The 20591-nt window shown below is 47.9% G+C and overlaps 1 protein-coding gene across 8 annotated transcripts in view; it reads left to right on the top strand.

Moving 5' to 3' along the window:
• Irag2 (inositol 1,4,5-triphosphate receptor associated 2) overlaps positions 1–20591 on the top strand; it is a 53793-nt gene that overhangs the window by 4521 nt on the left and 28681 nt on the right. For 3 of the 8 annotated variants that reach the window (XM_075982293.1, XM_075982292.1, XM_075982291.1), the window contains exons 1-2: positions 13174–13262; positions 13766–13872. In XM_075982293.1, the coding sequence (XP_075838408.1) occupies positions 13849–13872 (24 nt within the window). In that variant the 5' untranslated portion in view covers positions 13174–13262; positions 13766–13848. Of the gene's footprint in view, positions 1–9392; positions 9471–13114; positions 13263–13765; positions 13873–20591 lie in introns of those variants that run through there. The other 5 variants (XM_075982295.1, XM_075982296.1, XM_075982294.1 and 2 more) reach the window with 5 other exon arrangements.

Genomic DNA, 20591 nt, shown 5'->3' with positions numbered 1-20591 from the left:
GGATCATTCTCTTCAGAAACAGCTCTGGGATAGGGAAGCACAGTATGGCAATCTATAAGACTACAGCAGAACCTCTGTCATACACAGGGTGTATGATGAGCAAGGGAATAGATGGGTTGATGTTGATGGACAAAGACTGTTATATTATACTTTACACTTTATGGATAGGCTTGCTAGACCCCAACCCCCATGATGTCTGCTGCATAAGAAGGTACTAAAAAGTATAGTTCAACAGGTGCAGAGAACTGATTAGGTATATTTGGTCACTAGATGAAGTAAAGGGTTAGGAAGAGGAAGGGCCATGATAGCGATAATGAGACAGAAACTTTCTATTCTTAAGATGAAACCACTTGTCTGAGGTTTACAGTCCCAAGGACAAGATTTCCTCTTCTAAGGATGCTTTATATTTAACACCTGTCCCTGATAATATGCTTTTCTTAAATATCGCTGATGTGACTAAAAGAAGCTTTCATACTATGCCAACCAAAGATACATGACCTTCTGATTTGTTCTTTGTTTGAATACTATATAATGAAAACATGAATTCAGTAAAATCACAGCAGATTCCAACCACTATCTTGTGTGTTGTGTCTGTCTGTCATTCGCCGAACTTGTGCCTTCCTGTTACCAGGACCCTGCTTCTCCCACGGTCTGGGTGGCTCCCCTGAGCCGTTCCGTGGCATTCGTGGGAAACTGTTCTTGATGTTTTTTTCATGTGGAGAGGGGTGTACCTGAGGACAGATGTTGGAAGACAGTCACATGTCCTGAGACTAAAGGAATAGCAGCTGAAAAAAGAGGAGTCCGGGCGACTAAGACATACATCCAGATAAAAGGCCCTGGGAATTAAGTGTGGGGTCCATGCCTGTATTCCCAGTGCATGGGGTGGAGTCAAGACTAGCCTGGGCTACATAGCAGAACCCTGTCTCAAAACTAAACAAACAAAAGAGGCAAACGGTTGGGATGATGGTAAGACAGGAAACAAAGCCAAAGAAGGCTTGCTCAGCAGTTCTGATGGGGTAGAGGGCCAAGCTTCCCCAAATGCAGATACAGAGGTGGGATAGCTCAGGATATAAAAGCTCTTGCCACCAAGCCTACAACCTGAGTCCGAATCTCAGAACTAAGACAGTAGGAGAAAAAAACCCAATCCCCGCAGGATGCCCTCTGATCTCCATGTGCATGCTATAGTACGTGCCCATGCATGTGTGTGCTTGCGCGTGCAAACACACACACACAATAAATAAATGTGAAGAATAGTACAGATATAGATGAGGTAATGCAGATGGTGTGGGATGTGGCTTAAGGGTCCGGAGCTGGCATTTGCAAGAACAGCTGACAAAGCTGGACAAGTCACCTGATTGCTAGGAGCCAGTGTTGTGTCCCCATCCTGTCCTCCCCCTCCTCCCCCCTCCCGCCCTGGGAATGCTACCCGAGAACCGTAAGGAGCAGAGCACATGTGCCTCTGCAGCCAGGCTTGGTGTGTGCATTCTGCTGAAGCGGGCTTCCGGAATATCCCGTCCCTCCTCTGAAACTGGTGTGTGAGGGATGGCCTGCTCTCAATGGGAAGTGAGGAATGGCTGCTCTCAGATGGGAAGTGAGGGATGGCCTGCTCTCAGATGGGAAGTGAGGAATGGCTGCTCTCAATGGGAAGTGAGGAATGGCTGCTCTCAATGGGAAGTGAGGAATGGCTGCTCTCAATGGGAAGTGAGGAATGGCTGCTCTCAATGGGAAGTGAGGGATGGCCTACTCTCAATGGGAAGTGAGGAATGGCTGCTCTCAATGGGAAGTGAGGAATGGCCTGCTCTCAATGGGAAGTGAGGAATGGCTGCTCTCAATGGGAAGTGAGGGATGGCCTACTCTCAATGGGAAGTGAGGAATGGCTGCTCTCAATGGGAAGTGAGGGATGGCCTACTCTCAATGGGAAGTGAGGAATGGCTGCTCTCAATGGGAAGTGAGGGATGGCCTACTCTCAATGGGAAGTGAGGAATGGCCTGCTCTCAATGGGAAGTGAGGGATGGCCTGCTCTCAGATGGGAAGTGAGGAATGGCCTGCTCTCAATGGGAAGTGAGGAATGGCTGCTCTCAATGGGAAGTGAGGAATGGCTGCTCTCAGAAGGGAAGCGAGGGATGGCTGCTCTCAATGGGAAGTGAGGGATGGCTGCTCTCAGATGGGAAGTGAGGGATGGGAAGTGAGGAATGGCTGCTCTCAATGGGAAGTGAGGAATGGGAAGTGAGGAATGGCTGCTCTCAATGGGAAGTGAGGAATGGCTGCTCTCAGATGGGAAGTGAGGAATGGCTGCTCTCAGATGGGAAGTGAGGAATGGCTGCTCTCAATGGGAAGTGAGGAATGGCCTGCTCTCAATGGGAAGTGAGGGATGGCCTACTCTCAATGGGAAGTGAGGAATGGCCTGCTCTCAATGGGAAGTGAGGAATGGCCTGCTCTCAATGGGAAGTGAGGAATGGCTGCTCTCAATGGGAAGTGAGGGATGGCTGCTCTCAATGGGAAGTGAGGAATGGCCTGCTCTCGGATGGGAAGCTCCTCTCATCCCAGTTCATCTTTAAACAGGATCCGGGCTGGAAGGGTTGGACTGTGACCTTCAGCAGAAAAGGCCCAGATCCTGTATCTGCGAAGCAGGTGGCAGGAGCCTTTTCAACTCCCTCAACGTCCCTGCACCTGGGCAGTCCTCCCAGCCTCACAGAGCTCCGGAGTGGGGACAGAGTCTGTGTTTGCCTTCACAGCCCAGTGCTCCAGCTCCCCTGCCTCCCCCCCTACCCCCACCGCCCTTCCTCCACAAACGACCAGTACTGTTGTCTTTCGGTGGCTCCAGCATTTCTGCGGTTGCTTTTGTGCCTCTCTGGCACCCGTGGGCCTTCTGAAGGGAACGCCTGGTGGCCCATGTGCTCTCCTGGGCTGCCAACAACTGCAGAGTTCTCTGAGTGTCCTCGTGACAGTGGTGCACACATTTTCAAGTGCTTTCTTCCTAACATGTGGATCACATAAACCTTGCATCATTTTCTTTCTATTATTTGTTAGATTCATTGTTATTTTATTATTTATTATTTGTATGCGTGTGTATGTACACATGAGTGCAGACGTCCTTGAAGGCATGGAGGAGGGTCCTCCTGGAGCTGAAGTTACAGGTAGTTAAGAGACGCCTAACATGTGTGCTGGGAACCCAATTCAGACCTTCTGCAAGAGGAGAAAGCACTTGCAGTTCTCGAAACATTATTATTGTTGTCATGATTGTTATTATTATATTTTTCTTTTATTCCTGAAATCATAATTACGTCATTTTCTCCTTCCCTTTCCCATCTCTAAACCAGCAGTTTTCAACCTGTGGGTCTTGACCCCCTTTCACAGGATTTGCCTAAGACCACCTGAAATACAAGAAATTTACATTACAATTCATAACAGTAGCAAGATTACAGTTATGAAATAGTAATGAAGACAATTCCATGGTTGGGACCCCCACACCGTGAGGAACTGTGTTTAAAGGTTTGCAGCATTGGGAAAGTTGAGAACCACTGCCCTAACCGCTCCCATGTGCCAACCGCCACTTCCTTCTTTCTCATTCATTGTTGTTGTTGTTGTTGTTGTGTGTGTGTGTGTGTGTGAATTCAGTCACTCTCAGAGTCCAGAAGGGAGCACCTACAATTGCAGGTGGTTGTGTACAACTGATATAGGTGCATAGAACCAAGCTCAGGTCTTAGAGCAAACACACTGTATATATGGGAGTTATTTTCACTTATGTGATTTGGTCTTCCTCCTTCTCCTCCTCCTCCTCTTCTTCCTCTTCCTCCTCCTCCCCCACCTCCTCCTCCTCGCCTCGCCTTTGCTCTGGCAGTCATAGAACTCACATAGACCCCTATAGCCTTGAACTCACAGACTGCCGGCCTCTACTCCTGAGTGCTGGGATCAAAGGTGTGTGCCATCAAGCCCAGCTCTCATTCACGTGAATTTTTTAATTCTCCTTCATGCAAAGTCATAAAAGTCATTCAGGCCTTAAATGTACGGATCAGCCAATTAGAAAATGCATATGAAAACATTGAATTTCTGCCAGAAAGTTCCTCTAGCTGCCTCCCGGTGAGTGCCTACCTCTGGCCACACCACAGTCAGTCAGCAGCCGTGGAGCCACCAAGACAGCTGTGCTGGGCTGGAACCAAGGGAAGTCAGAGGTGTCCTCCTCCTGTGTCTGTCGTCCATCTCTCCCCAGGTTTGAGATTTGTCTGTGTTGTGTTTACGGATAACATTATTTGAGTTGCTGGGCTGCCTTTGTCTCTATGAATATCCCACACATTGATTCTGTCTCTTATTAGAAATCAATATTTACCATTTTGAGTTGTGGATAAAGTCACTGTGAAGGATTGTGCACAGGGCTTGTGGAGACATGCTCACCATAAATACTTAAGCGTAGAATTACTGTCATAACTTGGTCTGAGCTCTAACTTTTAAAAGGTCTACCAAGAGGCTGGAGAGGTGGCATAGATGTTAAGAGCACTTATTGCTCTTTCAGAGAACCAAAGTTTGGTTTCCACACCCACGTGGTAGTTCACAACCATCTGTAACTCTAGCTCCAGTGACACCCTCTTCTGGACTAGTAAGGTACTGCACTCATATGGTACACATACATACAGGGAAGCAAAACACTCATACACATACAATAAACATGATAAATGCATTCCACTCTGTTGAGCATTTCAGACACCTCCAGAGCTGAATGGGGGTCTGAGCCCCCTAACTCCAGTCTTTGTAGTTTGGGCACTACTGATGTCATTGGTCTTAATTTGTCTTTGTAGATTACTATAATGTTGAGTGCTTTTCTCATGTTCTGACTGGTCATTCTTTCCTTTTTTGAAGAGTTTATTTATTTATTAATAGATACACAAGTCATTAGATGAATAACTTCTGCAGCACGAATTCTAATTGTTCTTAATAAAAATCCAGAATCAGATATTAGTGGGTGAAAGCTGAGAGACCAGAGAAGCAGCACAGTCAGTCTCTAGAGAGACCTTTTACCTCTATCAATCCTCAGACTGCATCTCCAGGCCGCATGGAGCTCCCGTCTCCTCCTGCCTTATATTCCTCTCTCTGCCCAGCTATATCCCTTCCTGTCTCCACCTTCTTAGTGCTGGGGTTAAAGGCGTATGACTCCCATGTGTTGGTTCCCGGCTGCCCAGACCCGAATTAACCACACAGAAACTATATTAATTAAATCACTGTGTGACCCATTAGCTCTAGCTTCTTGTCATAAACAAAATTCCACTTGAAGCTTCCGTGCTCATTGATTTTGATTTAAAATTTTAATTGATTACTTATTTCTGGTACTGGGAATTGAACCCTTGTTGGTTTCACGGGTGTTGGGGCAAACACTCCCTCTGTGCTGCTCCCAGCCTGCTGACCCCAATCCTGGAGCCTCCACAGAGACACATGCCCAGCCCAACCCTGATTCATATTGTTTTAGTTTACATGTGTGCTCACACGCATGAACACAGCATGCCTGTGGAGGTCAGGAGACAATTTTTGGGAGTCAGTTCTCTCAGCACCAAACTTGCACAGAAATACCTACGCTCCCTGAGACGTCTCACCAGCCCCCCAACTCTTATTTTTTAATACCCAGAACATGAAGTTGGTTTTTTTTTTCCAGTACTGTGTTGTGAAGATGCTCATTGCAGGTGTGTGGCATCACTGATACTGAACACTGCAGTTCTGAGAATGAGGTAGGCTTTTGATTTTCAGTCCCCAATTACGAATACAGCCTCAGCCCAAATGTCACTGCCCTGCCTTTAGAAAGCAGGGAACCTGAGACACCGGGCCACATCTTGCACCCCAGCTGGCAGCAGCAGGAGCAGCGGCCTTGTTTGCCTTGGTTCTTCTCGAAGCTTAAATGTCCCGGACTTTGCAGCTCCCCCTCTACAGAAGGATGCAAAGTTGAATGCAAACAGGGGGGCATCGTCTGGCTTTGTTTTGTCATATGGAAAATATGGAAATCACCGCTACTGGTTGTGAGAGCCATCTGTGGAAGTGAGTTTGCAGCTTGAATGCTTCGCTGTAGACAGGCTGTATAAATGAAGCCACTCTGCTCACATCCGGTTACTGGGCCGGCAGTGCGGAGGGAATGCTGGGTTTGTATGCTGGAGCTATGCAGCCTTGAGAAACCCCATGGGAACTTCTGGAAGCATTGGCTGGCCACTGTTTGTAAACTGGGAGGCGGTGTCTGGGTCTCCCGACAGTGGCATGGTTTCACAAAGCTAAGAGGTCTCCAGGACACAGAGGCTCACACCCGTCAACCTAGCACTGGGGGGCTGAAGCTCTCAGAGTGTCTTCATTGTGAGGCCATGCTGAGCCCTACAGTGTTCAGGCAAGACCCTGCACCCACCCCAAACAAAAATAAGAGTTCTGGGCTAGAGACGGTTCCGTTGGCGAAGTGCTTGCTTTGTTTTCTATTTTCTTTTTAAATGTTTAAAAATTATTTGTGTGTGTGTGTGTGTGTGTGTGTGTGTGTGTGTGTGTAAACATACATATTTGTGTACACACAAGGGCCGGAGTACTTGTGTGGAGGTCAGAAGGCAGCTATCTGGAGTTGGTTCTCTGCCTTCTCCTTTATGAGGTTCTGGGGATTGCATGCAGACCGCGAGGCTCCATGGTAAGTGCTCTTACCTACTGAGCAATCTTGCCAGCTGTTTTTCTGTTTGAGACTGGATAATTTAATGCTCACTTCTGAAGGCCGTGTGCTTGCGCCTATAAGATTAGATTTAAATGCCCGCAAGTGACAGAGGTTAGTTGTTCTAGCCGGCTCTCCCATCTGACCTGAGTATTTAACTTAGAATCCATTCTCAGAAGTCTGAGCTCCCTCTACCTGCCTTCGAGGATCCCAAAGTATAGCCACGAAAGGGTTTCCAAGCAGTGACAGGAACTAGTGGAAAGGAGGTGTAAACATGGTCAGACTGAGCAGGCTGCAAACTCTTTCTTCACTACAGTGTTGCGTTACACTGAGAGCAGCTCGCTGAAGGACTGCTCCGCGGCTTGCCGTCTCAAGCCAAGACAAAAGCCAAAATCCCCACTGATAGGTGCTTATTTGTGGTGGCGAAGATGGCTAATTCGGAGAGCTTCTGATGCTAACTTAGCCGAACACAAGGAGAGCGCTCATGTTAGCAAGTAGCTCCTGACAGTTTCTGGACAGAGGCAGCATCTCATTGGTGGCTTTACTCAACTGTGTCTGTTAACGGAGAGCCGGCTTTTCATGTTAGGACCCTTCTCTCTGAAAGGACCAGCATCCTCCAATCAATGATCACAAGCTGAAATTCTGAGTGCTTTCCAACATGTTTTATTTATGTGTGTGTGTGTGTAGATGCATACAAGTGTGTATTCAGATATGTGTATACATGCCTGTGTATGTGTGCACAAGTGTGCATGTGTGTATGTGTGTATGTTTGTGTGCATGCATGTGTATGTGTGTGTGAGAGAGATGTCTTCCTCAATTTCTTCTCCGCCTTCTTGTCTGAGATCCCTGTTTGGCCAGACAAGCACGCCAGCAAGTCCACCACGCCCACGTGTACTAGGACTGCATGTGTACCACCACACCCACCACCCACATTTCACATGGATGCTGAGCTCAGGTTCTCATGCCAGAGAGGCCAGTACTTTGCTGATGGAGACACCTCTCCAGCCTTGAATAGACTGTCGGGATATTTTCCTCTTTTTTTTTCATGTTTGTTAAACCCCCAAACTGTTCGTTTCTTAAAATGTTTGTTAATTTTTAAATTAAAAAATTTTTCTGCATAAATGAATATTTTGCTTACAAGTATGTATGTGCACCACATGTGTGTGTTGTGCCTGAGGACTTTAGAAGAGGGCACTGGGTTTCTTAGAGCTGGAGTTACAGTTGTGAGTTGTTGTGTAAGTGCTGGAGACTGAACCCAGGTCCTCTGGAAGAGCACTGGGCATCCTTCACCAGTGAGTTCAAGGTTCACTCACTCATTCCTGTGTTTCTGAACACTTGGATCCCTCAGAGCTGACATTAAAGGGGTTTATGTAATGTCCAGCTTTTCACATGGGCGCTGGGATCCGAACTCCAGTCCTTCTGCTTGTACAGCAAGCGGCCTTAGCTGCTAATCCCTCGCTCAGCTTTCCCTTCAGATGACCCTAAAGTAGAATGTGTTTCTTTCCATCAGGAGCTTGGGGAATCTCCTCTTTAGTTCACAAATGAAGAGTCTAAGGGAAGAGCAAGAAGGGCAGAAGAGAGAAAGGGTGATGTTTGTACATAGCTCTTTCAGGACACATGATATAGATATAAACAAGATATAGACACCTTCAGGCAAATAAAGTCCCATAAATTAGGGCAAGCACACAAAGTACCCCCAAAGGAAGTCAGGCTTGAAGGTTCCCCATACCCAGAGAAGTGTGGGCAGGTGTGGTACACACACCTCTGGCCCCAGCTCTGGAGGACCAGGAATCCAAGGCTGGTTTAACCCTCCCAAGAACAATGGCACTTTTAGCATTAGTGATGGTTGGCAGGGGCCAAACTCTTGAACGAAGGGCACAGTTTTCTGACTATATGTGTTTCAACTTTTTAGAAACTGATATTTATATGTATGTGTGTGTGTATATATGCATGCACATGGAGGGGACAACCTGTGGGAGTCAGTTCCCTCCTTGTGGGTTCCAGGGCTCCAAGTCACCAGTCTTGACAACAAGTGCCTTTGCCCTGCGTCCATCTCAGCAGCTCCCTAAAGATTAACAGATGCCATTGTGGCCTCTGTGTGTCTCTACACATGTCTTTGTTTTCAACATAAGGGTTTCAGTGTCAAGACATTCAGTTTCTGTTCAAGTGTGGATTTTACTTCTAGATTAAATAATGAGGAGAATGCAATGAGAGGTTTATATGATGTGGGATTCCCCTCTGTATGCTTTGAATACCATTGGTTAATAAAGAAACTGCTTTGAGCCAATAGCAGAGCAGGGCAGAACAGAGGTAGGCAGGGAAAACTAAACTGAATGCTGGGAGAAGGAAGAAGGAGTCAGAGAGAAGCCATGCAACCTGGCCAGAGACAGATACCAGAACCTTGCTGTAGACCACGAGCCTCATGGTAAAATATAAAATAATGGAGATGGGTTAAATTAAGATGTAAGAGTTATCCAGAAATATGCTTAAGCTATTGGCCAGACAGTATTGCAAATAATATAGTTTCTGTGTGATTATATCTGGAGTCTGGGTAGCTGGGATATAAACAAGCAGCCTCCTTCAACAGTTATGTGTTCCCTTAAAGACTAGTGATGGAAATGGGCCACTTTCAGCCACTTTAGGCTGTGGGCATGCTCTAAGGCCTGGTGTGTCTTCTGCTTCTGATTGTATTATATTCTGTCTTTCAATATTCTCCACTATTGTCTCTCAACAGGACTTTTTAGACGAGGAGTCTCCTCACTATGGTCCCCTGTCCTGCACAGAAAGACATCAGCTTCTACCAGGGAAACCGGTAAGTGTGAGATTTTTTTTTTAATTACTTAGGTAACAACTGTAATTCAGCATTATATCAAAATTAAAGTGTAGCTCAAACCAGGTGGTGGTTGCACCTCTGTAATCCCAGCATCCAGGAAGTAGAAGCAGGCTAATCTCTGTGAATCCAAGGACAGCCTGGTTTATATAGTGTATTCTAGTCAGCTGGGGATACAAAAACACCCTATGCAGAAAAGGAAGAAGAAAGATGGGGGCTGGAGAGATGGCTCAGGGGTTAAGAGCATGGGCTGTTTTTCCAGAGGGCCTGGGTTTGAGTCTCAGTACCCACCTGGCAGTTCACAACCACCTATAACTCCATTTCTAAGGGATCCAACACCCTCTTCTGGCCTCTTCAGATACTTCAGGCAAAATACCCATATACAGAAATAATAATAATTTAAAAACCATTCAGTGTGTATGAACGAGCTAGGAAATCTATGTATGTGGCTTATCTACAAAAGATTACCAGGCAGGCAATGGATCCCTTCCTCTTTTTCCTTCTTAGTTATACCATGTGGTCTAAGAGGCAGCAATACGGCCCCTTGATTACAGAACCACGAGGCATTGTAGCTGGGCTTGCTCCTCACTCCCACCCACTTCCTCAAAGCCTAGTTTCTGACTCCGCGGGAACCGTGGGGACTGGGTGGCATTTGAGCATGTCATTCCACTGCAGGGTGTTCTCTCCAGCTCTGCCTGTAAATGCTTGGGATTGAACCCCTGGGGCCTCACACACAGGCAAAGGCTGCACCTCTGAACCAAATACACCAGTCCTGTTACTTTCTATTTTGAGACAAGGTCGCACTAAGTTGCCCAGGCTAGCCCTGCACCCACTTTGTGGCCCAGGCAGATCTTGAACTTGAGATGCTCCTGCCTCTGCCTCCCAGGTGTTGCAACTCTGAGCCTGCACTTCCAGGTCAGGCTTGAAAACACAGCTGGATTTGCTCCTGTTCTGTGGCCCTGGATAGAAGTCTGAGAGCTTTGCTCTGTAACATCCTCATTTGGGACCAGTCACATCCTGCCTACTTTTTATCTTTGAAATTTTATCTATTTTTATTTTATGTGTGTGGGATGTTTCCTGCATGTATGTCTGTACGCGGTGTGCGTGCAGTGCCCAGCATGTGTGCAGTGCCCACAGACGCCAGAAGAGGGTGCTGGACCCGTGGGCACTGGAGTTCTAGATGGTTGTGGGCCACATGTTGGTGCTAGGAACTAGAAACTGGGTCCTCTACAAGAATAGCCAGGGCTCTGCATAACCACCCCCAGCACCTGTCTGGTAACTTTTTAAAAATATTTTTTTTTATTAATTGAGAATTCAAATGATATATTTTGGCCTTATTCCTCCCCTGCAAACTCCTCTGAGGTCCCCCCATCTGCCCATCTGCCCATCTGACCTCTCCTCTGAGGTCCCCCATCTGCCCATCTCCCTTCATGTTTGTTCCATCTGTCCCTGCCCCAATGAGGTTTTTTTTTTCTGAAGGAATTATCTTGAAAACTGCGGGGTGGACTCTCCTTTAGACAGTGAATAATGCTGGTTTTTTGTTTAGAAGCAATCCTGCCACAAACCACAGCAGAGGCAAAAGGGAAGCACTGGGCAGGGACCCTTGACCTGGAAAGACCTGTGTCCGTGTAGACCTCTGCTAGGTGAAAGGACACGCCCCCATGCCTGCCCATGTAGGTGGGGAGGGGCTTCTCAAAAGAGATAATAATTAGTAACAATGATATCTGTCCAGAGAGATATATTGGACCTTTGTCTATGGATTCAATTAATATATACCTGAACATCCACCCTATAATCAGGTACCTGAACATTCACCCTATAACCAGGTACCTGAACATCCACCCTATAACCAGGTACCTGAACATCCACCCTATAACCAGGTACCTGAACATTCACCCTATAACCAGGTACCATTACATCTAATCAAGAACAAGTCCTAAAGCAACAGTACCTGAGTTCAGAAAACATTCCGTAGAAGATGGAATAGTAGGTGGGTGGGGGAAGGAGAGGGCTTTGGGAACGTGGCGAAAGAATCTGACGGATGGTGTGTGGACAGCAAAACCAGGGCTCCAGAGAGAAGACCATGCAAGCTTCGTCTTTGTGGAGTCAGAGCTGATGTGGGTTTAGAGGAACAAGGAGGAAACAAAGGGAAAGAGGGTGGGGCCGAGGGCTGTTCTGGTCAGGCCAAAGGTAAAAGAACTGTATCCTGAGAAGGGCCCAGAGTCAGACAGCGCCAACACTGCCTGGGTGTGATGGCCGACAGAGCCTGGTGTGTTCCCGAAAGGACAGAGGGTGGCAGAGGTTACAAAGACAAGCTTAAGAAGGAACATAAAGTGGTTTGCGAATCATTTAAAACAGACGCTGCTCCTGACAGGTGTCGGGCTAGACTGGTGACCTAAACCAGTTTGTTTCACTCCCTGAAACCTTCAGCCAAACACTACCCGCAGGGTAGAATCGCGCTGCGTCCTGCACTCTATGGTGCCTGACAACGGCATTAGTTCCCTCCACAGTCCCATAGGGCCATGCTAGGGTAGCTCCCATTTTATTGTATTGACTTCTGTGGGACTGGAGACAGAATATGCCGGGTGATGCTCCACCACCGAACTTCCCTGGCTCCTGGCACCTTTTAGTTTCATTGAAAAGTTTTTATTTTATTTTATGTGTGAGATTGTTTTGCCTGAAAGCATATAAATGCAGCATCTGTGTGCTGGTGGCCACGGAGCCCAGAAGGCATCAGATGCCCCAGAACTCGGCTTGCAGAAGGTTGGGAGCCATTGGGAGCTGAACCTGGGGGCTCTGAAAACAGCTCACACCCTTCAGTGCCACATATCCCGTGGAGAGCTCTCATTGCCAAGAGGAATAAACAGGAGTGCCAAACATGCTTTGCCTGAGATCCCGTGTCCCTTTACATAGAAGAGATTTAGGGCTCTGAGTGGAGAAGCTATTTACCTACAATCACACAACCTGCAGGAGCAAAGCCCGGATTTGAACCAAAAGATTGTGACTGATAGAAAACTTGCCATTTTTAAAGATTAAACGTGGCATCGTCCTGTACCCCGAAACACAACAACCGCGTTCCCCAAAAGGAGTGGCTTGTCTTTGCAGTCTGCCTCCTACAACGCTTTTGGTGGGTTCGGATCACAGGGTCCCATAGCTTTCCCCTAAGGAGCCTGCAGAGCTGCTCTGAGAGGCCAGATAGTAAATATTTTATCCCTTTCAAGCCACGTGGTCTCCATGGCAACTATTCAGCAGCACTGCTGAAATACACAAGAAGCCGCCGACGGTTCACGAATGAATGGCCATGGCTGTGTTCTAATAAAGCTTCACATATGAAAACAGGCCGCTGGATGGATGCTGTCTTCTTAGTGGCTCAGTGGGCAAAGGCTTTCTGTGCTCCTTCACCCACCCCTCAGTTTGTTTTGTTGTTGATTGTTTTTAATAAACACTGTCTGTTTCTACCTTCATGTAACTAGGCCTCTAGGGGTTCTAGGATAAAGTATTAGAAAATAGGGTTGGTTTTCACTTTTTCAGACATGGTGCAACCAACCTCTTGGGTGAGAAAGAGCTTAGTCTTTAAGGCACTTTGAATGGGAAGCTCACCTCCACCCTCATTCCTTCCTTCTCAGTAGATGCCTTGTATCCTGACGGCCTTACAGCCATCCCAAGGCTGGAATTGACATCCGTCTCATGTGCCAAGAAACCAATCCATGCTCTGTGTAAAAGACCCCCGGATCAGGATGCAGATGGAGCTTTGCACGTGACGAGAGGACCCCAGTACGTCAGATCACAGCTATACCCCTTCTCCTGTATTTTATCTGATATTATTATTTCTTTGCTATGTTTTGGATGGAGTGTCCCCTAGCTCTCTGAGCAGTGCGTCTGGAATCCAGATGTTGCCTTTGAATTTCATGAGATGGCTTTGCAGGGCATACTACAAATTCACTGCTAAGTTATCTGAGGTGAGCCATGGACATTGCTTGTGTTGTCCTGCACCCCAGTCTCCAGAGTCAAAGGACTGATCGCACACCTGAGCTTCTGTTGGTCTGGCAGGGTTAACTCCCCAGTGAGAGTCCTCTCTGTTCTGGAGTGAAGAGGAAAGAAGACTTTGAATTGCAAATGTCGTATTTTCATTTTTGGTTGGCTTTTCTGTCCTTAGTAACTTCTCTCTGAAGGAGATAGAAGCTTCTTGCTTGACTAGAGGTTGACTGGACCAGGAGGGGCTGCTGGGAACTATGGTGCAGTTTGGCCCCTGCTAACCTGCAGTTTTTCACCTGCAGGAAGCCACTCTCTTCTCCACCCCAGGTGCCCTGTCCCCGCAGGAGGCTCCACCTTGGGTCCAGAGCTTCTAGCCTGCACCAGGATGAATGAGGACCTCAGTGTAGAAGTGAGTATGGATGGAGATGCTTCATTTCCAGCACTGCTGGGCTCTGGTCCTCTTTGGAACTCACATATGTAAGGAATATCCAGCTCCAAAGCCAGGAAGTTAAAATTCAGTCATTTGGGGGCTTTCTGTTACTCATATAGCATAAATATGACTGGAGAGATGGTTTATTGGTTAAGAGTCCTGAATGCTCTCATGGACGACCTGGGTTCAATTCCCAGCACTCCTATGATGACTTACAACCATCCCTAACTCTAGTTCCAGGAAATATGACACCCTCTTCTGGCCTTTATGGGTACTGCACCATGTGGTGCACACACACACACACACACACACACACACACACACACACACACACAGGCAAAACATCCATACACGTAAACAAATCTAAAATAAAAATAAAGAAATAAAGACAAGTTCCAGGGTGAATGAGTAAAGGGGGAGTTGGGTGGGGTGCGCTGAACTTGGTGCTATATCTTGTTTTTGTTATTTAAATTTGCTAATGCAGCAATAAATCTCAGCAGACAGTGGCTTTCCAGGAACTGAGATCAAGGCTAGATGATCCTTGAGGCATTGGCTCCTTATCAAAGAGTCCACCTTGCCAAAGGCAGGCACAGATGGTACTCTGCTGAAGATGACAGTGACTTGGACCGCCTTCAGAAAGGCCATTGTTCAACCACCCCAGGCCAATGGATGTACTTGGTGCGCCTTCCTCAGAGTCGGGATCTGCCCGTCCATCATTCTTCACTGGAGGAAAACTCTCACCCCAAACAGTTAATTCTGTGGATGGTGTCAAAGAATTGAGAAATGCCAGAATACTAGATCACTTGATCACTCTTCCCACCCCTGTCCCAAGCAAAAAAATGTAGTCCTCTGTCCCAGCGTTCAATCCCTAGACAATCAGCAACCTCCTTTCTCTAAAGAGCAGCCTCTCCTGGAAGTCTCTGATAAAGGGAATCAACACTATTTGGCCTCTGGGGCCTGACTGCTTCTAACAAGTATTAGATTTCTAGTCTATATCAGGTCCTCAGCCCTGCTGTACAGACGGCCCCTTTCTTCCCGGCTGGCTCACACGCATCTGAGCAGCTCTTGGCCTGTTGGGAACAGTACTTCAGTCCTTATACCGTGCATAAGCTTCTGTATAAACTGTTTTAAAATGCTTCTGTGTGTAGGCCCACAAGTAGAGTTACTGCCTCTCGTGTGGTCGTGCGGTCCCCTCATGTTTAATGTCTCGATGATCTACAGAACACATTCCATGGCCTATGCTGTTTACTCTGCCAGCATCAGAACCCGAGGATTCTAATTTCTCTGCGTTATCCCAACACCACGCAACTGTCGCCAGCTCAGAGAATGCAAAGTGAGGACCCGAAGGGTTTGATTTGCATTTCTCTAACGAATAGTGATGTCTGTCATCTTTGCATGTGTCTGTTGGCCCTTATTGATTTTCCATGTAAATATGCCTCCTGAGATCAGAGGCCCAACTTTTAAACGGTTTTCTCTCTCTGCTTTCTTTTAAGAGTTGTTTCCATCCTCCCACTTACGTGCATGCGTCCACTTCTATAAATTTTATGTAATTTCTGATATATAATTCTGTGTACTTTTTATATTGAACAATTGATGCATGATTTATTTTCATTGGTGCCCACCTTGCTGAGAAGCTAAGGACAAGAGAGGGAAAAGACACGAGCCTCCTTTGCTGACACTTAGCCTTCTTCTGCAGTTTTTAATACAGGAAGTTGACCTCAGCCATGTACAGGATGTTTGGTTGTTAGTAATTTCCCTTTTATCAGGCACTAATTTCACAACGAAGAGGGAAGAGGCAACACGAGCTGAGCTGAGCGTCAGGCACGGTGCAGGGAAGCATTTCCACGGCCACATTCACCCTCTCCAAGCATTTCCACAGGCCGCTTTAACCCTCTCCGCCTCCAGAGTGGGGGCCGTCTCTGCTCTGGCAGAGGAGCCACCTGGAGATGGGGGAGTTAAATCGCTTGAGGATGACTCAGCTAGTAAGTAGCAAACTCGGGGCTAAGTTCAGCTTCCTGTAGCTTCAAAGGACCTGGGTTTCAGCATCCCCTCTTAGCACACTGGGCTTCGCTGCTTCCTGCATTAAGGTCACTCGTGGCTGCTTGGCGCATCTGACAGGACCTGGTGATCTGTTCTGTGGGGTCTTGGCCACGTTGTTTCATCTTGACACCCATTTAGAAACAGGAGTCCCCAGAATCACAGTAGAAACGCCTCCAGCATGGTGCTGGAAGACGGTCTGGGTCCTCTGCGGAGGCTCACACCACCTTCTCACAGCCCCAGGAAGCTGTCTGAGTCTGTGCGCTGTACAGTGACCTAAACCGCAGCTTCTCTACATTGTCACTTTGGGCTTCTGCTCTCCGTAAATGCTTACAGCCTAAGGTTGCCGTCTCCTCCAGCCTGCCCCCACCCTGTTCTCTGAGCACATCCCCGAAAGCCTCCCTTCACCTGGCACCCCTCCCCTGAGCCTCTAATGGTGAGCGTAGTGTCCTCATGAATCATAGTCCAGGGATTAGAACAAGTACAAAGTAAGCATGAGCAGAACCCATAAGCCGTGTTCGTCCAGGTGTGCAATGATGGTGGCCTTTCCCTAACCCCTGGCTGTCAGCCACGATCTCTGTCCCTCACCAACCTTACGATGAACTTCTTGCCTCACACTCAGGTTCTTCTGTCACTTGTCACACCTGTGTTTCTACCTTCATTTCCCTGGCATTGCCTTGTGGTTATCTTGTACCTCAGCCAAACCAGGAGGCTGTGCAGCAGCGGTGAACCTTGCAGACCTGCCAGGGGCGTTCCCCTGCAGCAATGTTTCTCCACTGGGCAAAATTCTGTTCACTCGCCAAGGCCAGTTTCAAACACCAGCTGCTTCTCAAGGCTTTCTGTGGTAACTCGGGTTTTTAGTGCTCACAAATCTCCACTTCTTGAGGGAGGGTTTGCTAATGATGGGAATGGGGGAATTCAAGGTCAGGTTTCCCTGGGTTACCTAGGGAATGCTGCAGAAAAACCAAGCCATGGCCAAAGGGCCTTCCTTTCTGGATTATTGCACCCCCTTTCCACGGCCCCATTAACTAGGGTTAAAATTGAAATTTATTTTTAAACATTTTTCCAAGCGCGGAGGGGAGGCTGGAGGGCAATTTTTGCAGGAGTCTGTTCTCTCCTCTACTGTGCAGATCCAGAGATCAACCTCAGGTCATAGTCCAGGCAGTGAGCTTCTTACCTACGGCACCGTCTTGCTAGTCCTGACTAGGTGATTTTTAGAAGACTCCTATAGTCCACACTGCCTAGAACTCACTGTCTAGCCTAGACTATCCAAAGACTTTCATCCTCCTTCCTCAGCCTTGTGTGTGCTGGGATTCTAAGTGAGCACCATGTCACCAGACTCAAGGCCCCAGTAACTGTGTTCTCCCTTTCCTGTCAGCATATTCTCGTCACGTGGTCGTCACTTACTGTTTATCCATCTGGGGCGGGTAGCCTGGGGTACTCATGTCATGTGGTCATCACTCACTGTATTTATTTATTTTTCTGTCTGGGGTGGGTAGCCTGGGGTACTCATGTCACGTGGTCGTCACTCACTGTATTTATTTTTCTGTCTGGGGAGGGTAGCCTGGGGTACTCACGTCATGGTGTGCTTGTGGAAGAGAGCACACCTTGCAGCTAATTGGGAGTCATTTCTCTCCATCCTCTGTGTGGTCCCTGGGTGGTAGGGGCATGTTTACTTGTTGAGCCATCTTGCTGGCCTCGGTTCCTTATTTTCGTCCTGTATCAGGCAATAGGCTTGGTGGAGAGCATTAGACGGGGACACAGAAGCAGTCTGCCCTTTATTCAGAATGTGAAGTCTCCATGGTAGATGCCAATGGGCTGTTGGCATGTAGACCCCTTCCCAGAAGCTCCCCAGGTCCTCGCTCTCTGCAGAAAGTGTACTTAGCACTGTGGAGAGTTCTCAGCTCACCTGGGGCTTTGGGGTCCTTAGCCCTAGAGAGAGAACCCTTCCTTAGTCACTAACGAGTGTGTGCCCAGCAACCTGAGTAGATGTGAGGTCTTGTTCTCCCCCAGCGACCACTCTGTCATTGCTGCAGGCTGAAAGACCGACAGGGAGGGCTCAGAAAGGTGGCCGTGTTGGGTCTCTCAACTGTGCTCCTAAGGTCTCAGGATTTATTTCCCACATTTCCCCACTTCCACAGAGAAAATTCCACTCTTTCATTATCTAATTTTATCACAACAGAAGATGAAACCGAACACCAGTGTTGGTCAGAGGGTCTTTGAGTGGGTCAAGGAGTCAGGCACGGAGAGAGTCTCAAGGGGTGACCTGCAGTATTCAGGCGTCCTGTGTGGGGCATTCTTAAGGAGAACAGAACTTGCTTAGGGACCCACGAGAGAAGCAAGCGAGATTACACGGAAGCCTTTGGATGAAATGTGTTTCCTGGAGCTCCATAGCGATGTGGAGGAAGATTCAGTGTGTGAGAAAACAGACAAGAGGAGCCTGGAACGCGAAGCTGCTGAGACCACAGGACGAGTTCAGAGAAGCTCACCCTACTGCCAGCTCCTGCTGATGAATTTTTAGCCACATGAATAAGGTTAGGGACTGAGCAGACCTGGGTGAAGACTGGCCATGTATTAGCTGTGGGAACTTGTACACACGGTTGCACCTGCGGAAGGGAACGTTACTTTGCAAGGCCTTTGGGTATCTACACGCATACATACAAACACACTCCTCTATGTCTGTTCCATACGTAGCTACGCATGTGTCTATGCAGCTAAGTTCCTGCCTACTGACTCATGGAAACAAGCCACACAGATGCCACGCAGCGGGAAAACAGTGGCATTCCATGACCTGCTCTTCTACTTGCCAGTGAGCAGGGAAGCTTTTCTTCTTGTGGATCCTCTGACCAGCATCACCAGGGCCGTCACCAGAATGCAGACTTTTAGGTCTGTTGGCTCTAGGCAGACGTAAAGTTTGGGGCTTGTGGAGAAAGGAGGTTGCTTTCCTCCCATACATCTACACCTCTTTGAAATCCTTGCTTGTTGGCCACACTGCCCACAGCCTGACTGTACCTCAGCCTCAGCCAGTCTCTTTCCTAGGTCAGCAGTAGACCGCAGTACCTCACGCTTTGGTGCTCTCAGAGCAGAGTTTCTGAGATGCACAGACAGTCTTGCCGTGCTGGGGACAGTGGTCTGGGGCACAGACTCCGGTGCTGTCGCCCCCTCCACAGGCTGTGTCCATTTCCTTAGAATCACGATTCCCTCCAGGCAATGGCCCCTCCTCAGCCTGCCTGCCTGCCTCTCCTCAGGCATTGACTTCTCTGCTGGGCTAAAGAGTAGGCAGCTGTTCTCCTAGTGCCTTGCAAACCTGGGTACATGCTAGGTGCTTGTTCCTGCCCTGAATGTCCAAGAATTAGGGAATTCCATGATGGAGCACTTGGGAGACTGAAACAGGAGGGTGGACTGAGTCTGAGGCTAGCCTGGGCTACAGAGTGAGACACTGCCTCAAAACAAAACAAATCAGATGTTCCCTTCTTCCACTGGTCTCTGATGCGTGCCTACAAAGAAACTTGATAACGTGGTGTTTGGATGTGTTGCCTGCTTTGCATGCATGTGTACCACATGTATGCAGTGCCCAAAGAGAGCACTGGATCCCCTGGGACTTGAATACAGACAGCTGTGAGCCACCATGTGAGTGCTGGGAATCGAACCCAGGTCCTTTGCAGGAGCATCCTGTGTTCTCAATCACTGAGCTCTCTCCAACCTCAAGATTTGTGTGTGTGTGTGTGTGTGTGTGTGTGTGTGTGTGTAAAACCGACCATGCATGTGGGGAAGCTGTGTGGTTCTCAGCACAGGTGTAGGGAACTGACCTCGGGTGCTGTGTAAAGCAACAGGTGCCCCGCACTGCTGAGCCATCTCTCCAGCCCCAACCTGGCACCACAGTAAATGCTTGCCAACAGTATCTGTGCCTTTGACCCAGAGTCAGAAGGATCAGAGGCACCAAGCTCAGAGGCTTCCTCCTGTCTCAAAGAGCAAACGAGTCGGAGATGAAAATCTGTACTTAGAGTTTAAAAGACCTCAACTATTTTTCCTCCCTTCGATTCTTGTTCATGTTACGACTTGTTTCTGAACAGGACAGGTTGTCACTGGGAGAGCAGTCACCGAGGCAGAGGGTGGGATCAATATGATACTATTTGGGGGATTTTCTGGCTATTGTCTGTCCTGTTTTCTCAGCCTGTGTGGAGGTGCAGCATTAATAACCTTGGAGAATAAATAACATTGCCAGCTACGTGATTGGGCCGTGCTGATGTTGACTGATAACTGCTTCTAAGTGAACCTTTCAGTGCTGGGTGTGCCCCACGGGTCTGAGGGTGTGGTGTGCTTTGGGTTAGAAAGAAAGGGGGAAAGAAGTAAGGAAATTTCATTTTGTTTCTGTGCCAGTTCAGCCACACACTCTTCCTCTCTTCGGAGCATTTAAATGGACGCGGAGTCCGGTCTTAGGTCTGCATAAACCCTGGCTGCATTCTTTCCATTTCTAAAGAGGAGAAAAAGCAGCCCTAGAATATTATCTAGGCTAATGAATTCCTAAAATCCCGTTTTCTTTCCCTATTGTTCTTTCTACTTACTTTTCTATGTCCACATTGACATACTGTTTCTCTCTCTCTCTCTCTCTCTCTCTCTCTCTCTCTCTCTCTCTCACTCTCTCACTCTCTCTCTCTCTC

Source organism: Microtus pennsylvanicus, chromosome 8 (assembly GCF_037038515.1).
Source record: "Microtus pennsylvanicus isolate mMicPen1 chromosome 8, mMicPen1.hap1, whole genome shotgun sequence".
NCBI classification, from domain to species: domain Eukaryota; kingdom Metazoa; phylum Chordata; class Mammalia; order Rodentia; family Cricetidae; genus Microtus; species Microtus pennsylvanicus.
This window is presented reverse-complemented; position numbering and strand designations above follow the sequence as displayed.